Source organism: Contarinia nasturtii, unplaced genomic scaffold (assembly GCF_009176525.2).
Source record: "Contarinia nasturtii isolate CC-2019 unplaced genomic scaffold, AAFC_CNas_1.1 Cnas_scaffold_533, whole genome shotgun sequence".
NCBI lineage: Eukaryota > Metazoa > Arthropoda > Insecta > Diptera > Cecidomyiidae > Contarinia > Contarinia nasturtii.
The window spans coordinates 4,708,205-4,721,667 of record NW_022197885.1 but is presented as its reverse complement, the minus strand read 5'-3'; the positions used below and the strand labels follow the sequence as shown (position 1 = coordinate 4,721,667).

Here is a 13,463-nt window from a genome sequence, read left to right as displayed (position 1 = left end):
GTCGATAGAGAGAGAGAGCGCAAAAAACTTTGTTGTTGTCATAGACAGTCAAACATCGTGGTTCCATTCGCTTAATCTATTGGAAATATCAACATAGCGGCAGCACAACATTTCAAAACGGATGTGAACACATAACAGCGTGATGCTATGGATCGCTTAAATGATTCAGTAGAATTGGCGTATTTTGCGCCTATACCTTAGTCGAGCTCCATCGATTCAATATCATTGTTGTTTATAAACGACTGTGCAAAAATGCCCCAAGCGTAGTCTAACACGCTCTGTTTATTCGCAACGAAAAGGATACATAAACACACGGTTTAATATTTTGTTTAAATAATGTAACAAACTTGTTTTCCCATCGGCAGCACAAATCAAAGATGATGATTCGATATTTTTTGCTGTTTGTGTTAGTTTATGGTATTTTGAGATTGGTGCTGCAGCCATGGCGCCAGTTTAGCCTTTCAACGTGGGAATTACGATTGCTGCCAAAAGGCTGCAAGGTTTACGTTTGATTGATTTTGTTTGGTAACAACGCGGATGAAAAAGAAATACGAAAAAAAAACCGACAAATATATTGACAGCCGCTTTTGAAGCTATTGTGAAATCGATGCCATTTTAATAAGCTGAGATTATCAATGCTAGTTGTTTCAAGCTTAAAATTCCGAAAAAATCCGATTGCAAATGTTTAATTTCTGATTGATTCATTGGGACTTCGATTTTTTTTGCCACATAACTGATTATGTCGAACAAAAGCATTTGTTTGTTATATAACTTGTTCATATTAGTCCTTCGAGTTTTGATTCTTCAATCCTTCTCTTTAGCAAACTAGATCTCACTGTCGTCTGTTTGCTAGATTATCCAAACATTGTTGATTTTCCTTTTCGTTTTTGTTTCACATTCAAATGTTCGCCAGCAAAGCGTATACATTTCCATCATTTCATTGATTTTATACATTTGAATTTTGTGAATGGAATTCATGAAATGTGCTACAATGTAGCATCAATTTAACCATGACATTCAATTGAAGTGAATGAAAACAATGCGCAGAATTATGGTTGACAATCCAAGCATTTTTGCCAAACGTCGTGCATGTGTTTACATTTGAGATTATCAAACATTTAAGCGCAACGACCCATTTCAATGGAATGAAAACCATTTATTTATTGTCTGTTCAACATATGTAAATTTCATGTGATTCATTTGCTTCATTTTGATTGTGGCATCATATCATTCTTGAATATCTAATCCAATAAAAATGAAAGAATATTATATTATGAAAATTCTAGAAATGCTGGTGCCCTTCTCTACACAAAATAAATGAACCTTTTCATTGGTTTCATCGTTGCAGGCGTCCTTGTATTTTCATAACATTTTGCTTTATGGTATTTATTATGAAAGCTTCACTTTCATTCATTTGACTGTGTGTATGATGATAAATTTGGATTGAAAGCGATGCACATCTGGATCTATTTTGGACTAATTAAATAAGTTCATTCTTTTGTCCTTGTATCTCTCTCTCTCTTTCTTATTCCCGCTCCTCGTTTACATGTGGAAATTTAGCATATTTTGTGTATTTGTGCTCTCTCTCTCTGTGTGTGTGTCAAGGTTTATTTAATTAATAGACGTTCAATGTGTTGAAAACGTTTTCGTTCTTTATTACATGTTCAAATTAAAGTTTCTTGCATTGAGAGTTTATTGTCGGTGTAATAATTTAGCTTTTCGTTCACTTCCATTTCCACATGCGGATGAACTGTGCACAAATGAACCGCACCACTTTTCAATAACATTTTCAATTCAATAATTTATTAATATGGAAAATTGTTATTGCCGCTTCGTCTGCTTTTGAATTTTCCTTGATTTGAATAGAGAATGAGTGATAATACTACAACATATTTCCACAACATAACGTTGGTTAATTAAATAATCGTTTCGTCAGCTTTTCACATGTATCTGTGTGTGTATGTATCATTAAAACAGGTTCGACTTCATATTTACTAAAAGGATTTTCCGTGTGGCTTTTGTGAAGCACACACACACTATTCAATATGAAGACGTGACGGAATAAGGAGAAACACAAAATTTTATATATATATTTGATGTTGATTTACATGCACGAACGACAGCTCAATGGAATGTTGAAAATGTTTAGTACGAGTTCATGTTAGACAAGCAGTTGACGTGCCGTTCATTCTACAGCAGATTGAAAATAGTTTCCGATAAAATAAGACAGATGTATTCAAAGAATGTTTCATGCTCATTTCACGTGTTACATGCTTCAACTATTTAAAGTTCATTATTATTTTTTGAAATCGAAGAAAATCCTGTCACAATTACTTTTGACTCGATTGTGCCAAGTAATTTTTCACAGTGATTCATTAAAATAAGCCGCCCGTTTGTCGAAATGATAAATGAATATGACATCTTGGCGGGTACGTAATCGCATAGATCACATTTGCCATTAACACAACACAAATACACTTATAAACTATGGCATTGTTTTCTGATGTGAAAATGTGAAAAACGTGCCTAGTTGAACACACCAAAAGCCTGCCGAAAATCGATTCGCGCCAAGTGAACGTATTCGGTCTTGAAGAGGATGAGAAGGATGACGACGACGTTTTTCGCATTTTCATTGCTTCGCCTGTTATCACAGTGCTGGCCTCATAAATTCATCAAGTGTAGACATATTTTCCATTGTTCTCACAATTGTTGAATGATGTATAATTAAATTCATTTTCACTGCAATCATTCTCTTATACTTTATTCACTGTACTGCAGTACAATACAATTTAAATGTGCCAACAAAAATGCTGAATTCTCCGTCTCTTTTGCAAATGACTAAAACTACGCTGAACAACTTCCGTCATTTCTATTCCGTATATGTGGAAAAAAATGAATCAACGAGCATTTTAGTTTAGTCGAGAATGTCATGGATTCTTTTTTTCTACAACAACAAAATGAACCGAAATAAACTAAAAGTGCCAACAGCAATAAGGAGAATGAGCAAAACGGATGGGCGAAAAATTGTCATGACATGAACTTATTCTGACCAATGTGACCACCAGCTGATTTGTACAAACCAAAGCTTCATCAGTTGGATCAGCGTAAACATTGCGTTCGTAACAAGTTGAAACGAGACAAAAACAACAACAAAAAAATGATATAAATCACTTATTCAACACCACACGCTACAGAATGGAACTAGCTGATTTTGCAGCCGCTACGCCATCGGTGGTAGTGTGATGATAATGGCAAAAGCATGTTCATGATGCTGTCAATGTTAAAAAGACTTTTGCCGCGCAGCACAGCATTGTAGCACTCAACAAACCTTTCAAACCAATCGATGATTTGTCAGCTGAAGTGGACCATTTTCACTCGTTTTTTGTTTCATTTCGATTGTTACTTTCTATGATGGCATGATTTTTGCTGCCAATATCAATTATATATGGGTTCATTTTGGCAGACCTTTGCCCACCATCCACTCAGAAATCCATAATAATGGAGAAGTGCGTCCGGTATCAAATGTGAAAACAAAAATCAATGCCAAAAACAAATTGAATTCAGAGCGCAGAGAATAGAGATAGTTACACTCACACAACTGACGCCATTGATTAATGATGATCATCTCGCATATGAGCTCTAAATAATCAACCAGTTTTTCATACTCCCCTTTGATGATTGTACCCTGTTTCACTTTTTTTCCCTTTGTCTCTCATCCGTTGACACTTGTAATCTCTCTATCGTTTCTCGTTTCGTTTTTTCATTGTATATCATCACTCCAAAAATGGCATCGCGGATTGTATATCTCTCATTTTTCTGCTTCATTCTGTTTTAAATGGCGTAAATGTTTGCTATGGATCGCTTTTTAAATTGCTTGAAATTGTTCATGCATTGTTTTCATCTCGATGTCTCCGCCTTTAGCCGTCTTTTATTCTTATCTCTCGCATCTTGTCGTTTTCGACTTTTGTCATTTATGTTATTAGTTTTGATGATAAAATTTCTGTTGACATTTATCATTTATTTTTCGTACAGTTATTGCGCATTGTTAAGCGACGCGTTACTTTGAATATGAATGAAATGCTCAAACTTCCCTCATTCACTTGATGATTCAGCACAAATATTACATATATGATATGAATACGATAGCGAAAAAATACGAATGTACAGTTTCGTACTGTGGAAATTTCAAAATATGGTAACAAAAACGGGCGACATCATATGCATTATTAAGAAAGTCAAGATGAGTTTTATTTGCCAGTTTTGAAGAAGCTTTTGACACAAACAAAAAAGTGTGAAATGATGACTTTCAATGATTGCGAGTGAAGACGTTTTTGATTGGCTTTTCTTCACAATGATTCTAGACAATCAACAGTGAATGATTGAAAATATTAAAATTAATATTTGTCATTTTTTTCCCCTTGCCTCCAAATATAGGTTGCCTACATCGTTTAAACAAATATTAGATTAAAAAAAATTAAAAAAGAAACTGAAACTGTAACGAATTTGATTAGACAACAAATAAAACATAATCCAAGCGAAAGTAATGAATCGAAGAAAAAATACGAAATCAATGTGGAGTAAGTTTGCCTCGCCGTCAAATCATTCGGCAACAACGCTTCTGATCGAGCCAGCCAGTTCAACAACAAAACTATTACGTGGAAATCGATCAATGGGTGGCTGTGATAATCATAGTTATTACGCGGCAACAGGTAAAACATTTTAATTTATAACGATTGACCGTAAACATAAACGGAGCACTTTTCTCACAATATATGACTATTAACATCACAAAAAATTGCTCTTGATTGCAATAAATGTTGGCGATGGTGTTGGGTGAATTATATGAGATTCCAGCTACGTTTATGGTTGCAAAAAGACCTTAAATGTTTCAAAATGAGGAAAACTAGTTGAAAAGTGTTTTTTATTTTATCGCCATTAGCCGCTATAATCCCCGCCGCAGCACGAACGGCATCAGCGCACGGTTCAACATCGGCACAAACAACACAACAAATTTACGGTGCCAGCAATGTAGTGGCTGGCCGATCATCGCCCGGTGCATTGACTGGAACAAGTGCAGCTGCCTTATCGTTTGCAGCAATGGAACAGATGCAAATACAAAATCGATTGTATTCAGCATAGCGAATCACGATTGAGGGCAACGATTCACAATGGTATCGGGGCCCACTCAAAGCTGCCTTTCTAGGTGCAAGAGGCGTCGGAAAAACCAGCTTACTTGAGGTAAGTTCAACAAAATGGAAAAGCTTTGTGAAGGACAATAAGAAAAAGATTCAAAGACACATCTCAAAAAAGGTCTCTTTTGTTGAATTCATTTCAAAGCATACTACTGTGCAAAAAGTAGCTTCGTTCTCAATCTTTGGGCTCTTTATTCACTCCGTTTTGTGAGTATTACAAAAGTAAGATAGCCAACCGATTGTCGAGCAAAGAAATCAAATTACTTAGTAACTATTAAATGGTAGCACTTGCTAGTTTTCGTGCCCTCTTCGTAGAAGACTTTCTATCTTCATAATCAACTTATGAAAGTTCCTTAATTAGTGAGAAACCAAAGAAAATAAAGAAAAAGGTGCACACACACAGCAAAATGGGTATCGTTTAATTAAAGTATATTAAATGGACCTCAATGTGCATTATGTGTAATGCCAAAGCGTTCGTAATTTTTCGTGCTCGAACAAAGAGAAAATGAGTCAAAGCGTCAAGAAAATAAGCAACTTTGAAAGCAGAAAAACGAAACTTCCATTTGATGAAAGTGCTTGAAGGAAAATAAAACTCCTCTCCACGATAAACACGCAATTTATTTATTTTTTGCTTTCAAACCGTTTTCATTTCTCATCAAAAGTTTTCTAATGATACTATGTTTCTCGATTGCCTTTAATATTAACTATATCTTCCTTTCGTGTAAAAAACCCACACGCATACACTTTAGCGTGGATAACTTAATAGATTTTCCAAGTATAATATCATCGATTTAAAAGTTTGGCCAAAAATAGTTGAAAACACAATAGATGATGAAAAAAAACTCAAACAATATTTTTTTGGGTTACAATGGATGCACTTATTATTAATCCGAAAATATATAAGGTTGCACGAACCATGCCAGTTTACTGAAGCTTTCATTAAGTAAACTGGATCAATTCCAACAAATTTTCAATGGCGTATAAATTTCAAGCACTTCGGAATTCAGGCATTTTCTTCGGTTGGCGTTCATTCTTCAGCAATTTGGTACTAATAATTTTACTTCAATAATGTCAGAAATTTTTCTTCTTGACAGTAAAAACGGAATTCCTTATATTAAAAATAATCCAACCGCATGGAATGAAACCATCGTATTTTTCTCCTATCTACGTTTTTACGGTTTAAAGTATTCTTTCTACTACTAACAAAATGTACGAATTCACTTTCATACCATAATTCAAAGAGTTTAGCAATCAAAATATGTATCACGTTAAATAAACTATACATGGCCATTAAATTATAAATTAGGTGGGCTTTTTCAGAGCTGACCCCAAAAGTGTGAAGTTAACATAGCATTTGTGTATCTCTTACGTCTGGATGTCTCAATGCATCTGTGTAGTCTTCTGCCAATAATAATTGGAACACAAAACGCAATGAATAAAAAAATGAAATCATTTTTCGACACTCTGACTCTCTAAGCGATAACTGTACAAATGTTCGGTTGTATTTCCATTGTAGAAGATTCCCTTATATAGAGACTAATTCATTATTTGTTTCAAGATGTCTGTTTTTAATATAAAAAATATGTGATAACGTCTATTTAGATATTTCCGAAGTGTGAGGTATTTTTCCATAGCAACTCATTATTGCGTTCTTCAACGCAAGAGAAACGTTCCTGATGAAAACAGAATCAGTTTGATTATGTATGAGTCAAAACATGAGTTTATATTCGGGTGTCGCAAAAGCAATCGAAAACATTAATTGGCAGGGATAACACCTTTATCAAATATATGAAAAATGATTACGCCAAATCGATAGATATTCAAATGGAATATTTAAAAAGAAAATCGTTTCGAGAAGAAAAAACAATACCAACTCTGTGGAAATTAAATATATAAATCATCATTTAAAATGAGCGAAATATTTTTCTGTCTCTGTTATAAAATGTTGTTTGGAATTTTTCGATTTTACGTAGGTTGCTCCATAATTTTTTTTAAAATGGTACTTATAGTGTTGCCCGATGTAAACCATTGTCATATTCGTAAAGTTTGATGTTTTGGTATGTATTCGTGCCCTGAACCTTTTGTCGTACGAACGCTATTTGTATTGTTTACAGTGACTGGTAAACTGCGACTCAACAAAAAAATGAATTTTACACGTGAAGATTTTCGTAAAATGATTTACTACGATTTTCGAAGTAAATTATCTCAACAACAGTGTTTCGATCGACTTCATTTGGCCTTTGGCAATGAAGCACCAACCCTTCAGACAATTTATAACTGGTACCGAGAATTCCGTTGCGGTCGTAGTTCGCTCAAAGACGAGTTTCATACAGGTCGTCCAAAATCGGCTGTTGTGCCACAAAACATCGATGCTGTCAGAAAACTGATTATGGAAGATCGTCATGTGACCTACCGTGAGATTGAGGCATCTTTGGGCATTTCATCCCACAGCATACATACAATTTTGCATGAACATTTAGCCGTAAAAAAGATTTGCTCTCGTTGGATCCCACATAAATTGACCGATGAACAAAAAATGGCTCGTGTGAGTTGGTGTAAAGAAATGCTCAAGAAATTCAATCGTGGTGCTTCAAAAGACGTTAATAAAATCGTCACTGGTGACGAATCGTGGATATATGCCTATGAGCCCGAAACGAAACAGCAGTCGACTGTATGGGTCTTCCAAAATGAAGATAACCCAACGAAAGTTGTTCGAGCAAGAAGCACTTCGAAGCGAATGGTCGCCTGTTTTTTCGGGAGAAGTGGTCATGTGGCAACCGTTCCACTAGAGGATCGTAAGACCGTCAATTCTGATTGGTATACCACCATTTGTTTGCCCGAAGTGTTTGGTGAAATAAGAAAAAACAACCACCGTCGCAAAATAATTCTTCATCACGATAATGCGAGCTCTCACACATCTTTTCAAACTACTCGATTTTTGACCGGTCAAAACATCGAACTGATGGGTCATCCACCGTACAGTCCTGACCTGGCACCCAATGACTTTTTTTTGTTCCCAAGCGTGAAGAAAAAACTACGTGGTCAACGATTTTCGACACCAGAAGAAGCAGTTGAAGCGTTCAAAACACACGTTTTGGAGATATCAGTTTCGGAGTGGCACGAATGCTATGACAAATGGTTTCATCGAATGCAAAAGTGTATCGATCATCTCGGGGAATATTTTGAAAAACAATAAAACCATTTTCGACAAAAAACAACTGTGTTATATATGTTTTTAAAAAAAATTATGGAGCAACCCTCGTATTACATTATACTTAGTCAGGATGTTTTGTCTATTTGGATTGAACGTACAATGTAGCACATGAAATACTACGTGCTTCTATTTATTTGAATTCTGCTAAATTCAAAAAATTCACCGTCTGAATATGGAATTGAGTGCCGGTCCCGTTTTATTTCATTTTAACATATCATCATGCTTGATAGACCTTTTTTTTTTCGTTCGCCATGGCGAGTTTCAAGTATTTTATTTATATTCAGGATGCTTTTCCGAAAAAAAAAATATATTGCATAAAAGTTTTTTAAAATAGCATAAATTGGAATATGATATATGTAAAATGTATTCAACAGAATACAAAATTATTGCACACACAAAAACATGGTGGAAGTTTTTTCATGCTTGAACAAAAAAATGATATCAGTTTCAAAATTCTCATTTACGTGAAGACAGCAAAAAAAAAACGTACTCGCAAAAACTTCAAAAGCATATTTTACGTATGGTCTCTGTTCTCAAGTTTTATCGCTATGTTCTTAATGAGTTTGCAAAGTATGTGGGTCGTTGGAAATTCATTCCACATTCGCATCGCAATCATACTGAAGACGAAACTCTGTGGAGTCATTTCAATGCAGTTTGTTATGTAATAAGCTTTTCAGACTACACCATCATTATCAATTCACATACTTTGCATTCAATGATATCAAGTGTTTGCAATCTTACTAACACCAACATTAGAATTTATGCATGTGTGTTGATTCCACAGCAAATATAATAAACGCAATCGACGCTTCTTCGAATCGATCAATAAATACTTTGCCATTTAACCGTGCTAACGAAGATGCTCAAACCCCAGCGCACAATGGTAACAAATAATCGCTTGCGTTATAAAAGAATATGTATGTACGCGAATTCGTCGAATCCTCGTTTACACATTACACACAATTTATTCAATAGATATTCAGAGAACGTTTTGAAGTGCATATGTGCTAACACTTCTTCATTATGTGATGTCTTATATACATTTTACTGAGAGATAGATTGTGAGTGAGAGAAATGGGGTTTATTTTTCGAATTGTATACAATAATCATATTCGAATTGAAATTAATGGAATTTTTGATCAGGGGCGTGCACATGTGTATTTTCACCTTATAAAATATTATCAATGATTACATTTTTGTTCTTATTTCTCTCTTTGCTCAATGCTTTTGCTGGTGGAAAAACAAACACAACCACAAACCAAAATATCGACCGACCATATGCAGCAATTTTTTAAGCATAATTTTCCAATTCGTCACTCTGCTACCACCAAACGAAATACTTACCGTAGTTGTTTAGTCTGTGACACGTGCATCCGTGAGTTGATCGTATTGGATGTGCCACTTCAGGTAAGACTCATATACACATTGATTTTGACCTCATTAGCCAAATAGCGATTGATTGCTTTGGTGGATACATTTAGTTTGATGAATTACACATCGAATCTAATACAAAATGTCTTTGTTTCATTTGTGAAATTAGCGACGGTTTCCTGTAGATAACTTAGCCGAATGGAACGGCGGTTGGAATGGATTACGAACCGTTCATGCATATGTGCTCGTCTTTGATATGGCAAATTTGGCAACGTTTCAGGTAAGTCATCTTTATGATTGATTTGTTCTGCCCCTTCTTCCTTCCGAACATAATACTTTTCTTCGATTATATTTCCATAGTTGTACTATCCGATCACGAAAAAAAGAGAAATACGAGACAAAAAAGTCCAATCAAAATAATTCAAACATTTGTTTGAAATTTCCAATTTAAAGAAATCGATTTACATCGGAAATGACAACAGTAATAATCAAAACTATAATAACGAGATTGAAATTGTCATTCCAAAACTTATATTGGACGACCATTTCATATGCGCTCTATCAAAAGCAATTGGAGCTTAATCTCGTATGACACACAGATACAGAAAATGAAATGTCCAAAATCTTTCATGTGCTATTATTGCTGATGACTTTATGTTTTTCCAATTCACTTGGCATTTAGCTAATAGAATTGTTCCACCCAGAAAAAGTATTTTTCGTATGTTCCTTGTAAATATTTGCTGGTTTACCCGAAAACCGAGCAAAAAACACATTATTCGATGTTTCGTCGACTATCTTTTTTTTCGATATTTTCATTCTCTTTCAATCTCTGGGAATTTTCTTCAATCATTTTTTTCTGGTTTATTTGTGTGCGTTTCTTTATAACAAAATTGCCTCGTTGGTTTCGTTGAAGCGAACGAAATCAATGCAACTTCACATACGTTTTGTGTTTATTTTGCCTGAAAATCGAACCATTTAATATTAAAATTGACAGATGCTTTCCCAGCACTTTATCAAAATAAACTATTTTTTAAAAAAACGAAGCATTCACTGTTGCACCTGATGGTATTACATGCAAACATTCCACTCCGTTTATCTACATTTTTCTCTCTCGTTGTTCTCGTTCTCGTTTTCGTTTTCAATGCAAATGCAAGTCGATATTGTAATTTATGTGCCTTTGTTATGTAAAATGCGATCAATGAAAATTCATCGTTAGTGTGTTTATATTGGTGCCGAAGTCACTGCTTTTCAAGTTGAAATATTGGTTCGTTCTCTCCGTACTCCCATTGAATACTTGTCGCATGCTTTTGATATTCAGTGACTGGAAAAATTAAAGAAAAAAATGTCTTCCGATTTTTTTTGTTCATTCGTCGTTTGGAAACCGCAATGCTCTGCTGATGCCGAATATAAAATACGAAAAGAGTGAAAACATTACAAAAATTTCGCACAATAGCGAAACACAAGAGAAATTAAGAAATTTTCCTTTCGATTTTTTAATATCCTTTTTTTCGTTCGGCACATTCTCTGGTCCTTCGCATACAAATGGCAATGATGGCGTACCAATGCAATGATACAGTTTTTATTTTGTGTTCACTCTGATTCTCGTCTGCTCGCAATTCGATTTCTTTTTTTATTTTCTATTGTGAGCTCGTGCTCTTAAAATTCAACAAAATAAGACAAAAACTTGAAACTCGCAAAGAATAGACAGTACACACACTTGGCCCTGGTAGTGCTTTCTTCTTCACTAAAATAGATAAAGAATGGGAATAGAGCAGAGAGAAAGGGAGAGATGCGACGATAAAAATAGTAGAAATGTGGAAAAAGAGATAAAATAAAAATGTCTACTCGACCGTAAACGCGCTACGAACACAAGAAGACGGAACAAATACACCCCATATTACCAAATAACAAACGCAGAGTATCTATACACAGAGTCTAAACGATGAAAATGACGGAAATGGAAATGGTGTAGATGCCATTGTATGCGATTATGAGCTTTTTATACTGTTGCCGAATAAAGAAAGTAGTTCTTAAGTTCGGTGCGCTACAAAAAAATATATATACAAAAATTACATGGAAAACCAATAACGAACAAATATAAATACTATGTGTTGGGTGCTGCTCCAAGGATTCACATGGATGAAGGAACAGAACAAATATCAGTAAGACACAACACAGTACCATCATCAAATCAAAGTAAATGAAGTGCCGACCGAGCATCTCTACAAATCGTTCTCGTCGTTCTCTCATTGTAAATGCGAAAATCTTGTCGATATAAAGAAAAGCCGCACAAAAACACCAAAAGCTGTCGATTACGCATTTCGTTTCCAGCATACACATTGAATGCTGCAAAAAAATTGTCAACTTTGTTTTTTGTTGTAAAATAAATCTCGTAGTGCTTCCGCTAGGGAAATGTAGAAATAAAAAATGAATAAATTCTCTGTCGTATGTATGGCTCGTTTTTTTTTGTCACCTATGTAAATACTTTTTCATTTGTTACTGTTCATTTATGTATAAAAAAATGAAGTCTGGAAAAAGATTAATCAACACAAAACACCTGGCGCATGAACGAACGCAAACATTGAATGAACAGATTGCCAAAAATTCGATTGTCAATTCGTTCGTTTTTGCCAAATAGCATTAGAAATCGACCAGAACAACGAAATATCCGGAAAGAAAGAGAACGAAATCGTCATCAGAAAAATATGTTGTTCGATTGCGATTCTCATCTTTATTTGGGCCTCAAACCTTTTTTCTCTCTATCTTTTGCGTTTCCATTTCTACAATTGAGTTCATTTCTAGTTGCATAACTTTCATTCTTTCGAAGATAATTCTAATACGCTTACCCTCGCATTCCAATTCATTTTCTCTTTTTACAGTATTGCCGTACGATGCGAGATCAAATTTTGGAGAGCTTTAACCATCGTGATTTCAGTTTAATGGTTGTTGGCAATAAATACGATTTGGTGCCGGATACAAGTCGACAATCTCAGGTTCGTATACATTTCATGTACATGAATGTTCGCATATGAAACAACATAAAAACACATATAAAAACGAACATTTTTCTCTCGCTATTTGGTATGTAGTTCACATCTTTCGTACAGCTCAATAGCTGTCGATTTATGCTGTTTGATATTTTGTATCGTTGCGAACATTCTCCGCATACATTATTATTATAGTTCACTGCGTTTTAGTAAAATTGGCGCCAATTGAACGATATTTTTTTTTACTTTTTCTCTATATTTACCCCCTGAATTGTTGTTGTTTTAGCATTTTACTGGACATGCACACATAGAGATAGATTTATCACGAAAATTGATTTTTTCGCTCTCTTTGGTGGTCCTTTTTCGACACCCTTGTCCGTGTCCAATGTCCATACCAATGTCGATTTTTGCATTTTGCTTCGGTTGATTTGCACTTTTTAATGGATTATTTTCGGTCGGATTTTCCTTTTTTACAGTTCAGCCTTTTAATGCAATTAAAAAATGGTTCAATATTTACCTGCCGAAAAATGATGTTTGGATTGATTTTTTTTTTTTTTTTCAAAAAAATCATTTTTGTTTTGGTAATAAAATTGCTTTTTGAATCACAAGCTCAATATATCCATCATTACGATTTGCGAAACATACACACAAAAAAATTTGCGGAAAAATTTAATGTAAAAGCGGTTACTGAGTAGTGTG

At 34.7% G+C, this 13,463-nt stretch overlaps 1 protein-coding gene across 1 annotated transcript in view; it reads left to right on the top strand.

The window, feature by feature from the left end:
• The window catches only part of LOC116339633 (ras-like protein family member 10B), a 32,366-nt gene that overhangs the window by 13,328 nt on the left and 5,575 nt on the right, over positions 1-13,463 (top strand). The window contains 5 exon segments of the mRNA XM_031765629.1: positions 4,435-4,709; positions 4,940-5,238; positions 9,691-9,813; positions 9,947-10,057; positions 12,657-12,770. Coding sequence (XP_031621489.1) covers positions 4,544-4,709; positions 4,940-5,238; positions 9,691-9,813; positions 9,947-10,057; positions 12,657-12,770 — 813 coding nt within the window. The 5' untranslated portion in view covers positions 4,435-4,543.